This window comes from Camellia sinensis, chromosome 9 (genome assembly GCF_055761805.1).
Source record: "Camellia sinensis isolate YWXY chromosome 9, ASM5576180v1, whole genome shotgun sequence".
Classification (NCBI taxonomy): Eukaryota; Viridiplantae; Streptophyta; class Magnoliopsida; order Ericales; family Theaceae; genus Camellia; species Camellia sinensis.
The window spans coordinates 33,405,282-33,429,187 of record NC_138969.1 but is presented as its reverse complement, the minus strand read 5'-3'; the positions used below and the strand labels follow the sequence as shown (position 1 = coordinate 33,429,187).

At 36.3% G+C, this 23,906-nt stretch overlaps 1 protein-coding gene across 11 annotated transcripts; it reads left to right on the top strand.

The window, feature by feature from the left end:
* Positions 1–505: 505 nt before the first annotated feature.
* LOC114297665 (putative LRR receptor-like serine/threonine-protein kinase RFK1) lies at positions 506–21,399 on the top strand. 11 transcript variants are annotated; one of them, XM_028242124.2, is made up of 24 exons: positions 506–989; positions 2,457–2,634; positions 3,344–3,415; positions 3,548–3,616; positions 3,689–3,760; positions 4,033–4,104; positions 4,214–4,285; positions 4,368–4,439; positions 4,547–4,618; positions 4,749–4,811; positions 4,912–4,983; positions 6,331–6,399; positions 6,664–6,729; positions 13,787–13,849; positions 13,956–14,003; positions 14,162–14,205; positions 14,838–15,223; positions 17,893–18,088; positions 18,509–18,649; positions 19,065–19,183; positions 19,263–19,473; positions 19,598–19,829; positions 19,949–20,099; positions 20,686–21,399. In XM_028242124.2, exons 1-24 carry the CDS (start codon positions 896–898, stop codon positions 21,067–21,069), a joined length of 3,018 nt encoding a protein of 1,005 aa, XP_028097925.2. In that variant the 5' UTR covers positions 506–895; the 3' UTR covers positions 21,070–21,399. The 11 variants fall into 11 exon arrangements, with proteins under 11 accessions (XP_028097925.2, XP_028097928.2, XP_082742631.1 ...); XM_028242127.2 differs by having other exon boundaries at positions 4,740–4,811; positions 6,331–6,348; XM_082886505.1 differs by having other exon boundaries at positions 4,740–4,811; positions 17,893–18,046; positions 19,092–19,183.
* Positions 21,400–23,906: the final 2,507 nt, after the last annotated feature.

The window sequence follows — 23,906 nt, the reverse complement described above, 5'->3', positions numbered from 1 at the left end:
AAGAACATTTGATGTATGGAAATTGAATTTTCCAAAAACAATTCCTTGGGATTAGAGGAGAATTTATTATTTTACCCTCTATTATCCTATCTAATTTACTTACTCTACTTGATTATTATGGTATTTTCTCTATCATTTTTTTAATTATTTCACCCACCATTCTTTATATCAAAATAATTTAATATAAAAATATAATAGAATAATAATATTTATACCCAAAAAAATTATATTATAAAAATAAAATAGTACCCAAAAAATATTTATAAAATATAATTTTTAATATTAAAATATATAATGCATTTATTAGTTAATATAAATTTAAATTTGATAGTAATATAATAAGAATATTTGTAAAATTTTAAATAATTAATTTCATTCCTATCCCTTAAAATAAAGAGAAACAATTGTTAGTACTGATTATCAAATAAATATGACTTTTTCAACTATTGCTAGTATCAATTATCAAATAAATATAAATTTTTTAATCTCTGTATTAATAATTTTCTCCCATCCAACCTTATCCTTGGAACAAACCGCCGTAACTGTGTATTTGTAATGATGAGGGGTGTACTTGTAATGGTAGGGATACTACAGCTTACTGGTATGGAGAGACAGAACTCTTTTTGGGTGAGATGGAATACACTTTTTCTTTTTTTGAACTAGTTAGAAAACACCAACTACCAACTTGACCAGGTCCTGTTTGCTTCCATCATTAGTTCGTTATTTCCATTTCTCAACATCACTTTCTTTCGGGATATTTTGTCTCTAGCTCTACTTTTTCAGATCAGCTCTGGTCTCACCTTCACAATTCTTCTCTTGACGATTCTTTACATGGGTCTATATATATGCTCCATACAAGCACATATGTATAATTTATATAAGTTATTTCAAGAACATGTTCCCCAGAAAGGCTGCTCTGTTTTTGATTCTTGCACTGAGTTGCTTCTTGTTATTGAAGTTTGCGGAGTCCAAGTTGCCCGAGGAAGAAGGTAAACAGATTTCCCATTTTGTTTTTGTTTTTGTTTTTGTTTTTGCTTCTTTTTGTTTTGTTTTGGCTTTTTTTTCCCTGTTTGGGTGCCGAGAAAATGTAGAAAAGCAGTGGAAAATAGAAATTTGGAGTTTTTTTTTTTTTTTTGGGTTGAGTTTAGTTGAGTTGAGTCTGTGGAAAATCAAGACAACAGGAAACAAAAGATTTAGAAATTCTATTTTATTTTCTCCGATTTGATCGAGAACGAAGTGGAGGACTGTAAGGTTGAGTTTAGGGATTTTCTTTTCTCTGATTTTGTTCCCTTTTCCAATTATAGAGATAATGTGTTGTGTGATTGGGAAGTGAAGGGTTTCGACTCAGAAACAAGAAGGGTTCATTTAGTTTATAAAATAACAGATTAACTTGGTAATTGATTTGGTTTTCTTGAATATACTAACATGTTTCAGGGCATGTTGATTGGTTTGGAACCTTTAAATTCTAACTGGTCGTAGTTTTTTGGATAGGTTTGGTCCAATTTGATCACCAATTTTCTGTGATTTCCCTTTTGTGGCATTTTATTAGTTTGGTTATGCTTTTCATTGCTTACTCAAAGAAAGAATAGACAGAGAGAGAGAGGTTATTTTCCCTCATTGATTTGGCCTTTAACAGAATTTAGTTTGGTTATGCCGTTTGGATGGCCATCACCGACTTCCTAACACTCCATTTGGATGTGAAAGTAAACTGATAAAAAATGATTTGGTGGGAAATGAGAAAAAATGATGAGAAAGTAAACTCTTTTCTCATGTTTGGTTTGTAAGTTGACTGAGAAATGGTGAGACAGGATGAGAAATGGTGAGAAACAGGATTCTCTTACTAGGCATATTTCATTTCTTATCAAAGTGGTGAGATTTGATGATAAACAAATTGATTGGTAGTAAAATATTTATAATACCAAGATTATCTCTTAAAATACAAAGGAAAAAAAATAAATCTCGCTCATATCCCTCTCTCACATGCGTTCCTTTCTTACCCATCCAAACATGATAGTGAGAAAACGCAATCATTTCTTTTCTTTTTCACCTAGATGGGAGACCACAATCATGTCTTTTCTTTTCGCACCTTCCAAGCCAACCGGATGTAATAGTGGGATAGGCCTTCATTTAGCTCAGATAATTATAATGATAATACAGAACATAGTCACATATAAGTTATAATTGGTCATTCTTAAATTATCTGTGAACTTCCTTGCATATTTTTAATGGTTTTTCTGAACTTCCCTAGTGGCAATTGAGATGAGATTTGAAGAATGGTGAAACTGATCTTTATTTTTCTGTGACTACTATGAATGAATTTTAACTAGCAGAATCTGCAGTTAGTTGGGTTGTTTACTCAACTTACTATGACTTTTGGTATAAGTTTTTAACATACTGATTTTCCTATTACTGATTTTTACGAGTTCATTTTTTACACATTCACATATGTTATCTAGTGGCTGCTCTCCAGCAAATGGCCACTACAATGGGTGCAAATTATTGGGAGTTCAACAGTGATTCATGCCAAGTTAAAATGGTTGGGGTAGTAACACCACAGGCGCCAACGGGATCCCAGAGCAATATTGAGTGCCAATGCAATTTTGTGAATGACACCTACTGTCATGTTGTAAGCATGTATAATTTCTACATTTTATTGCTAAAGCAAATGATGTTGCTTTAAATCTTACACATAATTATGTTTTCTGTGGTTCTACATCTCCTACCCATGTCCAGTCAAAAAAATATCTCCTGCTCATATGGCTTGTACAAAATATTTATTGTCATACAAACAGAAGTTCCATATGGAATCATATCTTAGAAGTGTCGATAAATTATATTTTCCATGAGCAACCTCTGATACAACCTCAAACAAGGGTGTTATTATCCTATTATGTTTGACAAAAAATAAGAATATTTGAAATGAAGGAAACTCTTATATAGGGTTACCCAGTTACGTAACTTGCGTTCTATTCTTGCCATAAGATCGTTTTCTCCTTTTGAAATTGTAAGTATGCAACGTGCCATCCAGATTGTCATTCTCAGTATGAATTTCAATACAACCATTTAGATAGTGCCTCCATCCTCAGTAGTCAATAGCGTATGATTTTTAAAAAATTTTAGGTGAAAATGGATGTTATTGATGAATTAATTTTGAAAATAAAGCAATGGACAAAAGTGGTTCATAATAATGTTTGAGTAAGTCCCTTTCAGTTTTGTTTAAAACCCCAAATCTGCTAATATATATTATTGTTTACTAACTAATATCTCAATGGCAACCATGTATGAACTTTAACACTACACTTTCTTTTTCTTTTTTCTTTTTTCTTTTTTTCCCAATTTGCAGTGTGCTTAAAGATTATAGTCTTCCTGGTGTGCTTCCGCCTGAACTGGTGAAGCTTCACTACCTCCAACATATGTGAGGATCTTTCAAATGCTATTGTCATGCTAGATGTTCAAAAGTTTTAACACTAGTTTCACATGTGATTCCTAAGATACGAAATGAAAATCTTGGTATACTGAATCTATTTCTGTTGTATCTCATTTGTAGTGATTTGGCTTACAATTACCTTAGTGGGACAATTCCAAATGAATGGGCTTCTATGCAATTGAATTTTATGTAAGCTCTCTCTCTCTCTCTCTAGTTATAAGTTTCTTCTCACACAAAATTAAACGTGGAATTTTTTTGCAGCTCTGTTCTTGTAAACCGCTTATCAGGGGAAATTCCTATGGGACTGGGAAATATTTCCACTCTCACATACTTGTATGTTTTCCAATTTTTGCTTATCAACTTTCTTTCTGAAGAGTAATGTGATAATTGAAGTTTGAAACCATTGAGAACTGAAACTGGACCAAGCATGCCTTTTATCTCATTTTATGTGTTTTTATTTTTCTTAATCTCAACAGCATGGTATATATTTACATCCCAACAATAGTGGCATCATTTTTGCTCACACATTTTTAAGAAACTGTAGTAGTGATTTTATTTATTTATTTATTTTTGTTTTAGCAATCTCAATGGATATTTTGATCCAGGAGTCTTGAAGCAAACCAATTTTCTGGCAGTGTTCCTCCTGAACTCGGGAAACTAAGTAACTTGAAAACTTTGTAAGACATGTCATTCCTTGTTTACTTACACTTACTCCTTGAATCAAATTTGTCAAGGATGAAAGAATATCCAACTCATTTGTTTGGCTACATGTTAATGCAACTTCAGGGTATTGTCCTCGAATCGATTGAGTGGAAATCTGCCACCTTCATTTGCTGGGCTAATAAATTTGACTGATTTGTAAGCTTCTACAATATCTTATGATTTCCTATATTATTTCAATGATGGTGTCAGTTCAGCACCAGTTTCTTGCACAATGCAGTAGGATAAATGATAACAACTTCAGCGGAGCAATACCTGATTTCATACAGAACTGGAAACAACTTACGAGATTGTAAGATTCTGATCTTCCGAAAAGTGCCTTTTCAGATCGGCTAAAAGCAGTGATGGTTTTTCCATTATTTGTATATAACCATTCAATTCTAATTTGTGTTGATGAAGAGAAATGCATGGAAGTGGATTGGAGGGACCCATTCCATCAAACATATCCCTCTTGAATCAATTAACTGAATTGTGAGTACAAAACATTCTTATAGCAACAAAGTAGTTTTAGGCGGTTTACTTATTTTGTTGATTTATTTGATTGATAGTGTACTGTAGATGGAATTGCTCATGGTGTGATCTCTTTGACTAGGAGAATCAGTGACATAAATGGGACGGCTCAGGAATTTCCTACCTTGAGCAACACTACAGGGCTAGTAAGATTGTATGTTTGATGATTATATAATTTATAATGTTCAATATTTATCGTGTGTATAGGTGAGTTTCATCCTGAATTTAATTTTATTCATTTTTTTCGTATTTAGGGTTTTGAGAAACTGCAACATTTCTGGTGAAATCCCGAAATATATTTGGAAAATGATGAATCTGCAAATGTTGTAAGTAAAGCATGTTAAGCTTTGGTGAATCATTTTTATTTGACTTTCAGTGTTTTCATCAATGTATAATTGATTGCACAACCAAAGCAATTTTTTTTGGCTGGAATTAGAATGGTACTGCACTCAATACGAAACAAATGCTATATTTTTTTCTTATAATCTCCTGCTAGTGAGTTTAGCTGACCCCATTTGATGAGATTTAAGGCTTGGTTTGGTTTGGTAATCTTCCACTAATGAGTTGAGTGTCTAGACCTTCAACTTGCTTCTAAGAAGAGAATCAAATAATGTACCCTCTTTAAGATTGAAAACACTTGTTTTTCTTGGAAAAAAGAAAGCAGAAACAGAAAGAATCAAATAATTCCTAGAAACATAGACAACGTAATAATCAATACAAATGAACATTAAAGTTGAGGCTAACATGATGCAGGTGCAATTACCACGTATCTGTCTGTCTGGTGCATGAAATAGATATGAATATGATACTTCTAACATGCTTTTGGTTAATATGTACAGCCTGCTTATTCAAGTTCAATCTAGTATATTATTTCCCTCATATTCATTTTTTTCCGCCTCATATTCTCTTTCATAATATCTAGTTTGCTAATATATTTTTTTTTGGGAGTAATGGTTTTCTGAAACAAAGTACTGTACTCGCCTAAATATATATGCATATATGTTGTTTGGATTTGAATGAAGAAAATTATTTTCCCCTGAAAAAAAGATGCAGACAAAGTGGAAATTGGAGCTCTTCTCATATTGCCTGACATCAGAAAATAAGAATAAAATAAAAATCTAATGTTCTTTCTCTTCAATTGGAGTTGTTTTAAATTATATCATCCTAAATTTGAAAGTGTAATGCGTAAATTGGATTGACAAAGGCATTACATGTGGTTCATGGAATTATTATAAGTTATAACATGTTGAAGACTGAAGAATTGTTTGATCTTTCTCAGAGTGTGCTCCAAACATGTTTTGGTTTCCTAGTTGGCCAATTCATATTGTAGTTTTTGGTGAAGAGGTTTATGCTCACTTTTAGCATTTTTGTAGTAGGTTAAAGTTCATCTCAGTTCTCTCTTTCAGTCTCGAGTACTTGGGAGGAATTACTGCATATGCTGGCCCATTCTTTCTCTTCTTTTCTTTTCTTTATGATTCCTTCATTTGCTTCTGTTGAGGACTTTTCCTCTTCTCACTCTTCCACATTTGTTCCTGCATCCATAAAGTTTCTGTCTTTGGAAATTGTATATAAACAAATGTTTTATCTAACACACTTGACCATTAATAGCCTTTATGGTACATGCTCTTTCTCCCTTTCTTGTTAACTATATCTTTGTATTGTGATTTGGACAGGGATGTCAGTTTTAACAGGTTAGTGGGAGAAATTCCAAATGACATAAATGGAAAGAATTTGAAGTTTGTGTAAGTATGAAGCCTAAAATTTATGTTGCATTTGGTTATGTTTTAAACAGTACTTTGTTTTTTCTCATATGGATCTAAAAGTTACTAAGACAAGGCAAAGTGGTTTCTCGAAACAGAATTTGTTACATTTAATTTCCTATTGGCTTCCAACAGTTTTTTTATTAAATTATTTTGACCTAGAATTGTTAACCTCATGCATTATTTCACTGTCATCAATATCATACTCTGGTATGTAGTTTATTAACTATGTGTTGCTTTGAATAGGTTTTTGAGCGGCAACATACTAAGGGGAAATGTACCAGATTCAATCTTGAAGGATGGATTTAGTATGTATGTTTTTATCTTGAATGCTGATTTTCAGGAATTTGTGTGCGTGTAGTTCAGCAAGTTGAGTCGCAACTCATTGCACTTTTTTAGTCTTTGTGATCTTGTTGAACAAAATTAGTAGCCGGCGTATAAATGTTAGCAAATTAATCAACTACATTTGGTAATAAAAAGAACAAAACTTTCTTGTAGAATCATCATTCACAATGCATTATCCCAAATGCCCCTGTAGATCCCCCATTTTTGACCGCCCTTACGACTTGGACGTCATTGCTTGCAAATCCAATGATGAGTGTATATGCTTGTCAAGTGCTCGAAGTCCTCAGCGAAATGCTACAGCTTTGAGCCTTTCAAACCCTACACCCCTGTTGGAAACTACATTCATGAGTGTTTTTGGCTTTTTCGGGTGGAAACCACATTCATGCATGAACCTTCCATTGATCCTCGGGATCCGTGTTATAAGTATATTAGTGTTGTGCTTAAAATAGTGGCTTTGTAATTAATTAGTTAGAATAGCTAATTCGTCTCATGTTGTAATTATTTTAATTAGCTAGATTAGTTAATTAATTCGGTTTGTAATAATTAATTGAGTAGTTTAGCTAAATTATTTATTTGTTGTTGTAATAGCTAGGTAATTAGTTATCTAGTTAGTTTATTTGGACTCTCCTTCGTGAGAGCACAATATTGTAATAATGTGTATGTCTTCCAACTTGTAGACACCTCATTTTTGACCGACCTTAAGACTCAGACGTCACCGATTGAGCGCTTGGTGATGGTGCATATTGTACTCGTTCAGAAGTTTCAGAGTCTCGGCCGCGAGCCTTGCCTCCGGACTTCCGGGATCTTTTGTGTCTTGCCTCGGTTTGCGAACCAGGCTCTGTTTTCTCTGTTTTCTCTTCCCGAAGGGAGGGAGAGGTCTCATAGATCATCTCTCAGTGGCCGTAGGCTACGTTTCGTGGTCGTAGGCCATTTTTCCCGTTTGGAGTCCGGTTTTCGGTTTTTCGGAGCCGACGGCCGTGTGCCTCGGTTCGGGACCGCTTAACCACCTCCGTTTGCCCCGGTTTTTGGTATACACCCGACCACCATCCATTCCAACAACTTAGAGCTGTTTTTCAGAGCTTGGGAGCACCATTTCTCAGACGAAGACCTGTTGGTCCATTGGTCTTCAAGGGTAAGCTTCTTTTCCCTCTTTTTTGTTCCTATCTTGCTCTATATCTAAGCCTTGCTTGCAAGCGTTTTTGGGCTCCGACCCAAACTGTAAATAGTCATATTTTGAGCTCCTTTTCATGTTTGATTAAGGACCTTTTGCTGTTTGAGAACCCCAGCTACCACTTGCTTCTTTAACTCTTTTTTAGGCCTATTTTTGCATGTTATTTTAGGCCTACTTTTGTTTATTTTCTTGGCTGGTCATAAACTACAAAGTGTCTTGTTTGGAGCTCCTCTTCAACTTTGTTGAAGGGCTCTCTTCGGTTTGAGATCTCCTACTATCACTTGCCTCTTTAACTCTCTTTTAGGCCTATTTTGGGGGGAAATTTGAATTTCATTTTCCCCCCTTTTTTCTCCACTTCTCCCTCTATAAAACCTGACCCTCCAGCTCTGTTTTGAAGGTCACAAAAAATTGTTTGAAGCATTATACACACAACCTCCCTCTCCCTCTCTTCCAAGCTCCAAAACCCTTTGTTCTTGGACCATTTTTACACTACAACCCCTAGCCTATCACCTCCATTACTCATTTCAGTACCTTGGAGGACATTTGAAGAGGTTGAAAGCTCAGATTTCAGACTAAAAGCTGCTGGAAAGTTGTTCTTCAAGGGTGAGTCCCTATTTCCCTTAAACTTGCACTTTTTTGCATGATTGTTTAGCTTTACTTGCAAGTATTTTTGGACTTCGATCCAAACTAAAAAAGATCATATTTTGAGGTCATCTTCATGTTTGATTAAGAACTTTTTGCTGTTTGAAGTCTTCTTCTCCCCCTTTGTTCTTTACCTCTCTTTTAGGGCCTATTCTTGCATGATATGTTAGCTCTGTTTTTAAGCATTTCAGGGCTCCGAGATAAACTGTAAAGTGGCTTATTTTGAGCCCTTCTTCAACATTGTTGAAGGGCTCTTCACTGTTTGAGGCTTCCATCTGTCACTTACCTCTTTATCTCACTTTTGGCCATATTTTTGCATGATTTGTTAGCCCCTTGTGCTTATTTTTTTAGGCTTTGGTCCGAACTGTAAATGGCCTTATTTTGACCCCCTCTTCATGTTTTATCAAGGGACTTTTGCTGTTTGAGGCTCCCCTTTTACACTTTGTGTTTAAGCCTCTTTTTAGGCCTTATTTTGCATAATATTTTAGGCTTGCATGTGCACTGTTTTGGGTGTGGTGTAAAATACCATGTTTTTGGCCCCTCTTCAACTTTGTTGAAGGGCCCTCCTGTGTTTAAGGTCAGAAACCACCACTTGCTTCTTTGTCTCCCTTTTGGCCCATTTTTTGCACAATGTTTTAGGCCTGTTTGTGTTTAGATCCGTGGCTTGTTGTAAACTGTGAAGTGCTTCATTTTGAGCCCCTCTTCAACTTTGTTGAAGGGCTCTTGGCCATTTAGGGCCAGCAGCTGCTATTTGCTTCATTACCTCTCTTACGGGGCCATTTTTGCATGCTAGCTTAGTCCTATTTGTGTTCATTGTTTGGCCTTGCTTAAAACTGTAAATATGCTTGTTTTGGGACTGCCTTGAATCTGTCTTCACACTTCATGTTCAAATAATGCATGCTTTGTATAGCTATAGGCCATTGTGTGTGCCTAGTTTTGCATTTCGGGTCTCATTCCATGCATCGGGTGTCATGTTTCCATGTTTCGGGGCTGTTTTGCATCATATTTCAGCGCTGAAACTTGCATGTTCGTATGCCATATTTCGTGCCTTGCCATGTCTTGGTAGAGTGGCATTCGTGCCTTAGGATCGGTCCTCGGTTTGCGTGCATATGTGCACGCATTTCGAGTGTCTCATTTTTCATCTCATGGCCTCTTATGTGAGTGTGGCTGAGGTCCACTCATGTTGGTGTAAGGCCATCGTGCATTGTGTATGCCATTTCATTTCACAACATTGCGTATGCTAGGTTGTATGTTAGTGCATTGTGTATGCCATGTTATCTCGTGCATCGTGTATGCCATTTCATTTCACAGCATTGCGTATGCTAGGTTGTATATTAGCGCATTGTGTATGCCATGTGTTAGAATTTACCATAAACCTACCACCACTACCACCTCACCTACTCCACTAAACCTAACCCACTACACCACTACCACCTCCACTTCACCTACTCTCCACCTACTCCCAAACACACTCCTATATAATAGGAATCCTTGTAATTGTAATATACACAACACATCAATTAATCAATAATACATATATTTTTACACCATGTTATCTCGTGCATCGTGTATGTCATCTCATAACATTGTGTATGTTAGGTTGTATCTTAGTTGCATATCATGCATATTGCATCGTGCTTGGGATAGGAGTTAGCCCGAGCACGAGAAACGAGGGACGTTTCGTACTTCGAGTGACGGAACGTGTCTCAATTCCCTGTCACCAACACTCTGGATTGCCCATGATGGAGTTAGGTCTTATGGTGTTTTCATATGCATTCATTCTATATTGAGTCGTGCAATTCGACTCCTCGGCCATCATGCATCGATATGCGTGATTGATGGCACGAGGATCGAGGCATACATACATTTGTGAAAATACATTGCCACGCCCTTTTCCTGCTCTCTGTTGCAGCAAATCAAGAATCAGTAGCCTTCCAGGGCTTGGCACGCATTCCAAGAATAAATTGCAAATAGAGGCTAATCGGGGCATCGCCGTGGATTTCCGCGCAAGGCAATCCAGGCATGCATCATTCATCATCCGGGGCGGAGTCAAGGCAGTCCCTAGCTTGCATGTCAGTTTATCGTTTTCTTAGTTAATTTGGTAATTAATTAGGATTTTCGTACATATTCGGACTGTATTATTTATTTGGGACTATATATTATTGTATTCGGACCCTCTGCGCGAGGGCAATGTTGTAATAAGTGTGTGTGTGTGTGTGATGTATGTCTTCCAACCCCACGTCTTTCTCCATTTTATTTACCCACTTATGATGGTTAGATTAGGGCATGTTTTAATTAGCATACAGTATGATAGCATGTTTGCATTCATTCATCTGTTTTGCATGCACCGGGCTCGGCGCATCATACTAACTGCATTGTATTTTCAATTCCAAGTTGAATACATGTTAGCTGTAGCATTTCATATGCCATGTTTAGAATAGCCGAGCCTGCTATAGTTGCATTTTTGCATGTGTTGCATTAGGCATCTCTGCATAGTTAAGATCATGCATGGATTTCTAATTAGCTTCTGTTTTGGCTTGGAGTACTCGGTAAGTTTTATGCTTTAGCATCCTTGCATGTGTGTGAGTGACTGCCATGAATAGCATGCTTACCATGAGGCTATGTGCTTATATGATATAACTGCCTGAATGCCTGTGGGTGAAGGTTGGGTTATTTGAATTGGAACAATTCATCAAATGTATGTTTTAAGCCCACTAGATAGTGGCAAAATCATGTTTTCTAAGCCCACCTGAGGGTGGCAAATCCACGTCTTAGCCTACTTGCGGGTAGCACCATCAAACCATTTTCAAACAAACAAACATGAAATGTTTTGTTCCAATTCAGGCGATCCAGTCTATACTTGTATGCTATGCGCATCACATAGTAAATCTAGGCTAATAACCGGAATAAGAACACACAATGTTTTTCAAAAATAGATATCATGGTTAGTAGAGGCCAATCTTTGATCGGGCGAGCGGGGGTGCTCACGAAGTGACCTTCCTCAATCGTACCCAAGTTCCCGAGCCGAGGCAACTTTGGTGATGACGGACACGTGGCCTTAGGCAAACGAGTCAGGGCTTCCTAAATTTTCCCAAAATAAAACATTTAGGTGGCGACTCTGTATCTGGCAAAGCAGTCCATGTTTGGCACTTCTTTCAAAATCTGTTTTCTCAAAACGATTTGCCGGATTTGGACTCTTTGGTTCAGATTTAGAACCGTGACAATTTGAGAGTCCGAACTGTAGTGAGCCCAATATCGAACGGAACGGGAGACCTCATCCTCCCGGGGGGCGTTCGGGGACGTCTACACAACCCTACGTCTTTCTTCTTTTTATTTACTAGCTTATGATGGTTAGTTTAGGGTATCACGTTTTGTTTAGCATATCTCATGTTTTGCATCCACTTGTCTTGCATGCACCGAGACTCGGTTCATCATTCTAACTCGCATTGCTTGTTAATACTTCTTTGAATACGTGCTTAGACTGCATGTTATCAAATTGCTTCGTGTGTCATATTAGTAGTTGAGCCTAGTAAATTGCATATCGCATGTATTGCATTAGTCATATTGCATAGTTAGGAATCATGCATTTTTTTTAAACTCGTTTGTTTATTTTGGTTTGGAGTACTAGGTAAGCCTTTACTCATTTTAGTATATCGCATTTGTGTGTTAGTGTTGCCATGTTTAGCATGTTTGCCATGAGGCTAATTGCTTAAGTGTTATAATTGCTTGAATGCCTGTGGATGAAGGCTAATTGTTTGAATTAGAATAATTTGAGCAACGTATATATGAGAACACTCTTTCAAGTGGTACATATTCAACACAATTTTGCAAACAAACATGAATCGAAATGTTCCAATTCTTGCAAGTTAGTCTATACTTGTGTATGTGCGCATCACATAGTAATGCTAGCCTAATAAACCAGAACAAGAGCATATAATGTACATAAGATTCATATCATGATTAGTAGAGGCCGATCTTTTGATCAGGCGAGCGGAGGTGCTCAATTCATGACATTTCCCTCTCGTACCTAAGTTCTCGAGCCGAGACAATCTTGGTGATGACGGACACGTGGCCTTTGGCATGAGTCATGGGTTTCCTAAATATCTCCAAAAAATATTTAGGTGGCGACTTTGTATCTGGCAAAGCAGTCCATTTTTGGCAATTTGATTTAAAATCGATTTTTCAAAAGATTTGTCGAATTGGGACTTCTTGGTGATTATCTATTTCATATTGCACTTGTGAGATCAGATTCAGAACCGCGGGAGTCCGATACTGTAGGGTTATTCGGCTTCCGAAAGGGGGCACGAAAAGTCAAGGTACAGCCCCCCAGTTTCCCCTTCCAAAAATTATAAAACGGGTACCTAACTTAGTTTCTCTGAATTATCACACCTTGATATTCAATCCCGACTATCGCCTTTGAGATCTATTTACTGTCGGTTTTCTTTATTGCAAGTAGGAAATATTATGAGGAAAATGTCAGAAACTTTGTCTAGATTTATTATTACTTTGTTATTGACAAAAGATTAAATTTTCTGTGACTGTTTCTTTCTAGATTTTTCTTTACTCTGGCACTAAGCCACTGAAAAACTAGTTTTGTTCTTTGAAGTCCTCATGATCATGTCTTGAATTAAAAACCAAACCAAACCAAGCCTAGCCTTGTGGCCCAATCAATTGGGGATTTTTCTTCATTCTTCTCTATCAAGGGCCACATGCTTATCGTTTTCTATCCTGGAATTTATTCCTGTTTGTCATCCTAGCAATATTGCTTTATTTTTATTTTTTTATATAAGATGTTATCGTTATGTGCTCATTATATATTAATGCAGAAATTGAAAGTTGAGTTTCTTAATCGACTCCTCGTTTAACAACTCTATGTTTTAGCCTAAAAGCTAAAAAGTCACTAAAAAAACCAAAAAACCATCAAATTATAACAAAAAAGTCAAGATTATCTTTTCTCTATATTTTTTGTACGTTTTTTTCGTAAAAAGCCAAAAAGTCATCCCAAATGTACTAGTTTTTTTTACCTTATATTTAGGCAAAAGCCAAAAAGTTACTAAAATAGTATGTTCCTAAACGATTTGGGTTCTAAAGCTTTTATATAAACACTCATCTTTGTTCTCTCTTTTCAAATTGGTTTTCCTTTTATTATTAATTCATCATATCACAATAATTACCAATATGAAGACACCTAATATTAATGACTGCAAGCAGTGATCTTTCCTACAATAACTTTACATGGCGAGGCCCTGATCAGCCTGCTTGTCAAGATACTGTGTAAGACTACTCTATTTTAGTTTCTTTCTTCCTCCTACATACTTCCCATTTAAATGGCAATTTTTTTTTAGTTCTGACAAATTTTCTTTATTTTTTCTTTTATTAGGAATCTATACATAAATTTGTTTAGAAGCTCTTCAATGGAGAACCCCTTGTAAGATGCTTTTGTTTTTATAATTTTATTTATTTTCCCTTGTTTTGTAAAGTTGCATAATTAGCTTATGTTTTGAAGACCTGAAGGAGAAGTAGATTTCAGCTTATGGGTATTTTTCCTGCTTAATGCTAATTATTGTTTTTCTGATTCTGCAACAGAAAGAGAATTCTTCCATGCATGAAAGATTTCAATTGCCCAAGATGTAAGTATGCTCTTTTGGAGTACATTTGTGTCAAATGCCCTAATTTTCTCCTTTGTAATGAACAAAATCTCCTCATACTGTAATGCATAGTTTTGGAACTGCCTTATTTTCAGAACACAGAAATCGAAGCTCCAAGCTTTCAAAAACAAGATCTCCCAGACCTGTTAAATGATGAATTGTTACCGAAAAGAAGTGGATTCACTTAATCCATGTTTCTGATAGTAATTTGAACTTTGGTTTAACCTTTGCTATAGATTATAAAAGTAATGCCATGAATTTTTTAATCCTGCTGGTGCTACTTTATATGCTCTCTAACTTGACACAACCTTTTCTTTTATTTTTTTCATTGACTCTGAGAATCATTTAGATTAAAAAATTCCAAATTAGAGATCTGAAATGTTATCAATAATACAACTGTCCAGTAGGAACTAAATACCATCATACCATGTAACCAAAAGCTCAAGATCACAATTAAGGTCTCTTGGAAAAAAAATAGTGCCATAGTGATTGAGCGTCAACTTTATGCCATCCTAACAATTATGAGTTATTTTGTTTGTCTTTGTTAAATGCTGTAGATGAGCTTGTATGATGTTATTATTTACATTTTCCCCCCTTTTAATTATTTGTGGCAGATGGGTGTTCTATACATGTTAATTGTGGTGGAAATGATTTAACCATGAAAGAAAATAATAGAAAGGTTGTGTATGAAGGAGATGCAAAAGTTGAAGGTGGTGCAGCGAAATATTATAGAAGTATAAATAGTTACTGGGGTTTCAGTAGCACTGGGGACTTCATGGATGATAATGATTACCTTAATGCACGATTTATTAAAGCTGTGTCATCGACAAACGTCTCTGAATTGTATAGTACGGCGCGCCTTTCTCCGCTTTCACTCACTTACTTTGGGTACTGTTTAGAAAATGGGAATTACACTGTTACTCTGCACTTCGCGGAAATACAATTTACAAACGAGACATATAGCAGTCTTGGGAGGCGGATATTTGATATTCATATTCAGGTAATTTTATTATGTCTATAAACATTTTATCAAGTTATAATAAATTCACAATCAAATTTGTGAGAACCCGAATATACAAATCAAGTAAATATTTAAATAATAATAATATAGTTAGTAAGGGCTCAATTTGAAAATTTATAAGAGGATAAAACCCTAATGGTGAGATATCAATTCTTTTCTAAACAACCCGAGAGATATCAATTCTTTTCTAAACAACCCTAGCAGCAGCCGCGAGATATAAGAAAAGAGAGAGGAAAGTGTCTTTTGTGAAGGAAATTAAAGAAGGAAAAAGGAATTGTGCAGGTAAATATTTTTATATACAAGCATGTATGTTGTTTTCTTTAACTAAGACCATGGTAATCATTGAGTTGCTGAAGTCATTGTTTTGTGTGGATGATGGACGGTGGTGTGAAGCTAGAGGTTGGTGATGGGAAGTTTTGGGTTACAATGGTGGATGGAAATTTTGATTCTAAAATCACAAACTTTAAAAATAAAGAAAACATAGTAAGATGATGAATTTTAAACTGAAATTTTTACAGTAGATTAATTACATATTGAATTTCATATCTGAATTTTTTAATAATTTTTGGGAGTCAAAATCCATATAAACTAATGCGTTCAAATCTGTCCAGAAAACTGGTTTAAAACAGTAAGTTCGGGAGTGTCATTCTCTTTGGGTATAAATCCGAAAATTATCAAATTAGGGTCATTAGAACCGGTTACGAGTCTAGTTTCGTAAATTTTTGGCCTTGCATTGATTACTTGTGTATACTAAGAGAACCATTAATTTCTTTAAAGTGCTGCAGAAAACAACCTGTTTGGATATTATTAGTTGTAAATAATTATTTTAATAAGCAAATCAAGTGAAACCAATTCGGTTTGAAATTTAGGATATATTAGTTGATATCTGGAGGGTTTTGGAATTTTTCGAATAGCGTGGAGTGGGTTTTTAATTTTCAAAGTTAGCGAATAGATCGGGAAAACTTGTTTAAAATTCTGTTTTGTCTTAAAGTTACTTTTAATTAAGTTTCGATTTGAACCCATGTCTTCGGTGATTTTAGACCTTGAAGAACATGAACTTAGGTAATATTTAAGAATAACGGTGAGTTGGGTTGAGCCATGTTAGTGCGCTTTAGTTGAGGTTACTTAGTTCCTATTTTTCAGTATTTTTAAATTAGTAGTGACGTGTAGTTTTTATACTTAGGCCTCGTTTGGGAACAGGCTAATTTAGTAACTTTTTGGCTATTTGGCTAAAAAGGTAGGTAAAAAAAACTTGTATGTTTGGGATGACTTTTTGGCTAATTACGAAAAGATGTGCAAAAAGTAGAGAGAAAAGAGAATCTTTGACTTTTTGGTATGGGTTGTTGGCTTTTTGGCTAATTTAGTAACTTTTTGGCTAATTGGCTAAAACAGCCTCTTGCCAAACGAGGCCTTAGTTCAGGGCACTGGTTGGACTTTTATACTCTATTTGAGGATTACATTATTTCTTTTCCAGGTGAGTAGTTTCATGTTACATATTTTTATAAATGTTCCCCTACCCTGAACTGTTGAAAAAATTAAATTGTTGTTTCAGGACTTAACTGTTTTGATAATCTATTATATTATCAATGGAATTAAATTATTTCTGAAATATGTGTAAACTTGGCATACTGTAAACTATTTGTTTTTGGTCTCATACTTATAATTGTGAACTACCATATTTTGCGAAACTGATGTGTATTGATTATCGGGACCATTTGTGTATTTTAGTTCAGGGAAATTATTCCACTGTGTGTGGTGACTCTGGCCACTAGGGAACAGATCCGGGTTGGGCCGTGATGACTCTAGTGCTCAACGATTGTAAGGAAAAGACCTAGGTTAAGCTAGGTGACCTTCAATCGGATTGTCTTAGAGAAAAGGCCCAGGTTGCCACCCTAAAGATGACTCTTAGTTCGGTATTGGATCCAACGGGGCTTATAGCCTTGAGAATTGTGTGGCATGTTACTTGTTATTTTGTGGTACCCATAAAATTATTGGTGTTCATGTTGTAATCTGTTTTAAGTGGAAAATGTCATTTATCATGTTCTTGAGAGACATAAGTATTTTAACTGTTGAACTGTGGAACCTTCTTTTTGAAACAGATTCTCTTTACCAAATTGTATGCCAATCTAGTTTTTGTGATATATATCTTATTTTGAAATTGATCCCTGTTTTCAAAACTGTATATATTATCCATGTTGCTACTCACTGAACTATCAGCTGATTTAGTTGTTTATCATTTCCAGGTGTTAGAAGGACTTAGAGTGGACTTGTGGCATAGTGGGGACTCAATTGCATGGACCTCTAGGACGTTTATTTATTTTGTTTTAGATTGTTATGTCAAGTTTGTGCATATTTCTTTTTATTCTTATTGAGGTTCACTTAGGATTATATTGATATGTGGGCTGTTTATATCCCATAAGTTTAAATAGTATTGATTACGGTTGGTTTTGCAGTTTATAATTGTGGCATGTCTCTGGATTGAGTTTTGATTATTTATTATTGGACTATTGTATAGTTGTTCAATGTGATTATGGATTTGTGTTTAAGGCTTACGTGTGCCTTGGGCTTAGTCCCTGTGGGCCACGGCCGGTCATGCCTGGATTTGGGGTGTGACAAAATTTCTTATTTTTAATTTTGTTTTTGGTCAGGAAAAAATAGTTAGGAAGGATTTCAATATTGAAGATGAGGCTGGTGGGGTTCAAAAGCAAGTAACAAAACAATTTAATGCCAGTGTGACAGATAATATTTTGGAGATTCGATTTTACTGGGCTGGCAAGGGGACTACACGTATTCCCGATAGAGGTGATTATGGCCCCTTAATATCAGCTATTTCGGTTAATCCTAGTAAGTAATTTTTTCTCTTTCTGTTTTCTTATATTGTGAGTTATATTCTCTATGTATAAATATATAGTTCAAAGTACGGTTTCCTGGAATACATTATTTTGAGGCACACTGGCAATTGTGTCATTATGGAACTAAGTAGCCAGTGCCTTATGCAACACCAAACAATTAATCCATGTTTCTGATTTTACTTTGAACTTTCTAATGCTTTTTCTTGAGTTCTCTATTCCAAGACAGTATGTTCTATGCATTTATATGACTATTACAGAGTATATCTTGGTGGCAGGAGGCCATGCTAGGAAAAAATATTTAAGAATTATGCCTAAATTATCACATGAATGTCTCCTTGTTAAATTTTTTGGTTGTGTTTATGTTGACTGTTTTTTCATTAGTGTACTTGCTTGGGTTTATTCTTTTGGGCAGATTTCAAATTTTGTTCAGATGGCAGAAAGAAGGTTGCTGTTTATGTTACCATTGGAATTGTGGCAATATCCGTTACATTTGTAGTAGTCGGTATCCTTTGGTGGAAGGGCTATTCGAAAGGCAGAAATAGGAATGGAAAAGGTGAGCACTGGATGAAATCTTGTACTTACTGCTCAACGTTGCTTTGTTCTACTGTTAATAATACACCAGCAATACTTTTTTAACTTTCCAAGAACTTATTAAAGGTCATGAGATTCAAAACTTCTCATTTGATTCAATTATTAGATGCATGTGTTCATTTGAATATATTGCAACCATTGCCTCAGAATGCGTGCGTTGAAAGTCAGACCCGGGTAAAAAACAGATTGTAAGATACATCTGGATTTTTGTACTACGGTTGTTCAAATTAAAATTCTATTATGTTTTTCCTTTCGCCCTTTCCCGAAACCAATTATGATTGTGTTGAAATTTTTCTTTATTTCCAAAATTTGAGTGGATACATAAAATACAAGTGAAAGCATTAGAGGCTGATAATATATATATCATTCCTTCACAGATTTTGATGGTCTAGAGTTGCAAACAGGTACTTTTACTTTGAAGCAGATTAAAACTGCCACTGACAATTTTGATTCTTCACACAAGATTGGGGAAGGTGGTTTTGGTCCTGTCTATAAGGTGTTTTAGCTGAGCCCATGACAAATCCATTTTATTTTTTAGATTGTATGCATAGATTCTGAGTAAATGTTGGGTGCAGGGTCGATTGTCTGATGGTACTGTAATTGCAGTGAAGCAACTCTCCTCTAAATCAAATCAAGGAAATCGTGAATTTTTGAATGAAATGGGCATGATTTCCTGCTTACAACACCCAAATCTTGTTAAGCTTCATGGATGTTGTATTGAAGAGGACCAATTGTTATTGGTGTATGAATACATGGAAAACAATAGCCTCGCCCATAGTTTATTCGGTAAGTTCTATTGTTTTCTTGATTGCCAAACATTTAATATGAGAATTGCTGACAATGCTTTTATTAACCTTAATTATATAGTTTTGTATCAATGTTTGGAGTGTCGTGTAATGTTCAAATCCAGCTGACTGCCAACTGATACTTGATTGGCCAACAAGGCTTAAGATTTGCATTGGGATTGCTAGAGGTTTAGCTTTTCTACATGAGGAATCAAGACTCAAGATTGTTCACAGAGACATTAAAGCTACTAACGTGTTGCTTGATGAAAACCTAAACCCAAAAATTTCCGACTTTGGATTGGCTAGGCTTAATGAAGATGAAAAAAGCCACATTAGCACTCGAGTTGCTGGAACTATGTAAGTCGCATTGCCCTTTCCAAATAGACTGTCTTTTATTTTGTACCCTAAACATGGTTAAATGCTATAAATGAGTGACTTTTGGATGTTGAATAAGACATCAAAATTGTGATTTGCAGAGGATATATGGCCCCGGAATATGCACTTTGGGGTTACTTGACCGACAAGGCAGATGTTTATAGCTTTGGGGTTGTGACTTTGGAAATTGTTAGCGGAAAGAACAATAACAGTTACATCCCAAATATCGATTGCTTCTGTCTGCTGGATTGGGTACTTAACTACTTCGATTCCTTGATCATTTTGATATACATCAGTCTTCAATATTTTTCTGTTTGCTAGGACAAAGGCTAGCTTGAATGTTTGCATGACAGGCATTGAACTTTCGATACACTAAGCGCAGTCGGGGTTGGGAGCAAGGGCGGGAGAGAGTGAGGGCGTATAGAAGTTTCTATGATTGTGAGCACTTATGGGAGTGTGTATATATTTGATATATTAAATATATAAATATACTTTAACAAATATTTTTTCTTTTTTTACTTGTAATATTTGTTAAAATATGAATAAATATTAAAGATTGATGTCAACTACAATTTGTCCAAGATAAATAAATATTATGTAAATAGAAAGTATTAGAATAAATTTGAGTTGTTTTTCTTTTGTTCCTTTGAGATTTGCATGTTTGAGAATTGGGAGTGAGTTTCTTCCTAGGAGGGTAGAATCGAGTTTCTGAATAAGAATCATCACCCCAGTATGTGTTTCCTGCTACTAACCATTGAACATTCTTGTTAATCATTTATTTTTCTGAATTTTTCCTTTTCATTTTCTCTGTAAAATGAAACATGTTACTTATACACAGGCTTGCCGCTTGCAACAAGATGGAAACTTGTTGGACCTTGTCGATCCAAAGCTGGGGCCCGAAGTCAACAAAGAAGAAGCGGAAAGGATGGTTAAAATAGCACTTTTGTGTACAGATGGATCTCCGACGCTTAGGCCTACAATGTCTGAGGTAGTGAGCATGTTTGAAGGCCGAATGAGTCTTCCTGACATAACCCCAAACCTGAATTCATATACTGAAGATTTGAGGTTTAAAGCCATGAGAGAATTTCATCAAGAAAAACAAAACCACAATGTCAGCAGAAGCCAAACAGAGAATTCAACTACAGTCCGAACAGAGACTGGTTCTTCCTCCACATCTGTGGGCGATCTCTTTGAAATCAACCCGGATTCAAGGTCCTACTGACAATGGTGTCAGTGATTTTCTTCGAAAGCATATAATAGAGTGTTTTGAGAAATTGGTAAAAAGTTGACTTTTTAGCTTTTTTTAGTCTATTTTGTGTTTTTGTAGGTAAAAAATATGAGAGGTGATGTGACTCAAAATAGATAAAAAACTAAAGGTTGACTTTTTACCCTCTTCCCAAAAGACTTCAATGTAGATTATTGTTTTTATTATTCTTATATTTTAAGCAATTTTGATTGTTTTAGTATTTTTTTTTATTTTATTATTCTTCTTGTTTAAACCTTTTGGAGAGAATTTGTTGTATAATCTCAAAAAATTTGGTGACACATCAAATACATAGGGTGTGTTTGGTAACGTTTACGTTTTCAGTTTATATTTACAAAAACTTTATAAACTGGTTTTTGTTTATTTTTTGTTTATTTTTAGAAAAACATAAACTACAAACACATTTGGTAATTGACAAAATATTTTTAAAAAATTTAAAATATAAAAAAGAGTAAGAAATGGCAAGTGGCGGCAAGTGGCGGCGGAAGACGGTGGTGGAAAATGGTGATGGTGGGTGGTGGGTAGCTGGTGGCGGTGGGTGGTGGCGGTGGGTGGTGGCCGGTGGGTGGTGGTAGTGGGTAGGTGGGTGAGGTGGCGGGTGGTAGCGAGTGAGTGGTGGTGGTGGCGGCAGGAGGTTAGGGGTGGTGGTGGCAGGTGGGTGGCGAATGGCCGATGGCGGGTGGTAGCGGGTGGGTGGTGGTGGTGGTGGGTGGGTAGGTGACGGTGTCGGGTGGTGGGTGATAGCGAGTGGGTGGTGGTGGTGGCAGCGACGACGGGAGGTTGGTGGTGGTGGTGGCAAGTGGGTGGCGGCTGGTGGGGGTGGTAGCGAGTGAGTGGTGGTGGGGGTGGTGACGGGTGGTTGGTGGTGGTGGCAAGTGGGTGACGGGTAGGTGACGGGTCGTGGTGGGGGGTGGGTGAGTGGATGACGGTGGCGGGTGGCGGGTGGTGGGTGGTAGCGAGTGGATGGTGATGGTGGTGGTGGCGGGTGGTGGTGGTAGGTGGGTGGCGGGTGGGTGGTGGTGGGTAGATGGGTGACGGTGGCGGGTGGTGGTGGTGGTGGTGGTTGGTGGTTGTGACAGGTGGGTGGTGGGTGGTGGGTGGGTGGGTGACGGTGGCAGGTGGTAGCAAGTGGGTGGTTGTGGCAGTGGTGGTGGCAGGTGGTGGGTGGTGGTGGCAAGTGGGTGGCGAATGGCAAGTGACGGATGGTGGTGGTGGTGGTGGATGGGTGGGTGACGGTGGCGGGTGGTAGGTGGTGGTGGCAGGTGGGTGGCGCGTGGGTGGTGGGTGATGGTGGTAGTGGTGGTGGTGGTGGTGGTGGGGGAGGCGGCGGCGGCGGCAGGTGGGTGGTGGCTGGTGGTGGTGGCTGGTGGCTAGTGGTGACAGGTGGGTGGTGAGTGGTGGTGGCAAGTGGTGGTGGTGGGGGGTGGGGGGTGGTGCCGGAAGACGGTGGTGGAAAATGGTAGCAGGTGGTGGCTAGTATTGGGTGATAAAAAATATAAAAAAAAATTCAAAACTCAAAACGAAAACATATTTTTTATGTTTTCATTTTTTGGCCAAATTTATAAACTGAGATCATTGATTTATAAATTAAAAATTTTACCAAACAAGTTTTTATTTGAGTTTTTTTAATTTTTGTAAATATAAACAGAAAATTGAAATGTAAGTGTTACCAAACGGCACCATAGAATTCAGAATGCTAGTTTCAAAATTTCAATATATACTTATGTTGATTTTGTTTTATCATAGATTTAACCTCCTAGAGAGAATTTATTATATAATCTAAAAAAAATTTGTGACAGCGAACATAGGAATTAGACCGGATTCAAAATTTCAATATATACTATTTTTTTATTTATTATTATTATTATTATAAAGAAAATTCATTTGATCATTGAAGCCCCATGCTTGAGTTGGTCATATGTCATACATAAAGCAAGTAATGCTGACGTAGGATAAGAATTTAAGAATTTTTATATTTTTAGTTTTAATATTTTTGATATATTATTTTATTAATTTGTTTTGATTTTGTTTTTCTAATTTCTTAGGTTTCTTGTTTTCGAATCTATGAAAATAAATGACATTGTGATTTAAAGTATTAAAATGAATATAAATGTGAGTAGATGAAATGGTTAACGATATCCGATTAACTTAACTTTTTATAGGTATGTTCTACCTGATGTACTTTAAAATGTGAACGATTTTGATCATTAAACTGGATCTCGAAATGAGCCCATACGGCCACACAGCACTGCCTGCTGTGCACCAAGCACAGCAGGCATGTTTTCCAAGAATTAGATTAGTTTATTGTTTCCTAATTTGTATTGATTTAAGTTTCCTAATTTATTTTAGAATTACTTTTCTTACAAGTGTTAGGTTTAGTTAATTATAAATAAGTTTACGAGCATATGTAATGGATTCAACTTTTATTTAACTTTTATCCAATAAAATTAAGATATTTTCTCTTCCTTGTGGATTCAAGGTTCTATATTTTTTGTGGATTTGAGAGCCCATTTCGTCTGCTAGAGCGATATCTAGTTCCAATGTATTTCGTTGTGTCAAGTGGTATCTGAGCAAGGTTTTGCCTGGCTCGATGTCATTCATCGAAAGAGGAAGCACAAGCTCTATTGACGATGATCGACATCGAGGAGGAAGCACAAGCTCTATTGACGATGATCGTAGAGAAAGATCTAATAAGATTCGAGTCAAGGGACTTGTCCAAGACCAGCATATTAACTACAATGTCTTGAGACGATCATCTCGTTATTAATACGATAGTGAGGACGAATTTGAAGATG

What these genes read in the sequence shown, in the direction of transcription:
- LOC114297665 (XM_028242123.2), top strand. Translation starts at nt 896, where the DNA reads ATGTTCCCCAGAAAGGCTGCTCTGTTTTTGATTCTTGCACTGAGTTGC. An exon ending in CTAAGTAACTTGAAAACTTT is followed by an intron (nt 4,105 to 4,213) that starts GTAAGACATGTC and finishes ATGCAACTTCAG; the next exon opens with GGTATTGTCCTCGAATCGAT. An exon ending in CCTGCTTGTCAAGATACTGT is followed by an intron (nt 13,850 to 13,955) that starts GTAAGACTACTC and finishes TTCTTTTATTAG; the next exon opens with GAATCTATACATAAATTTGT.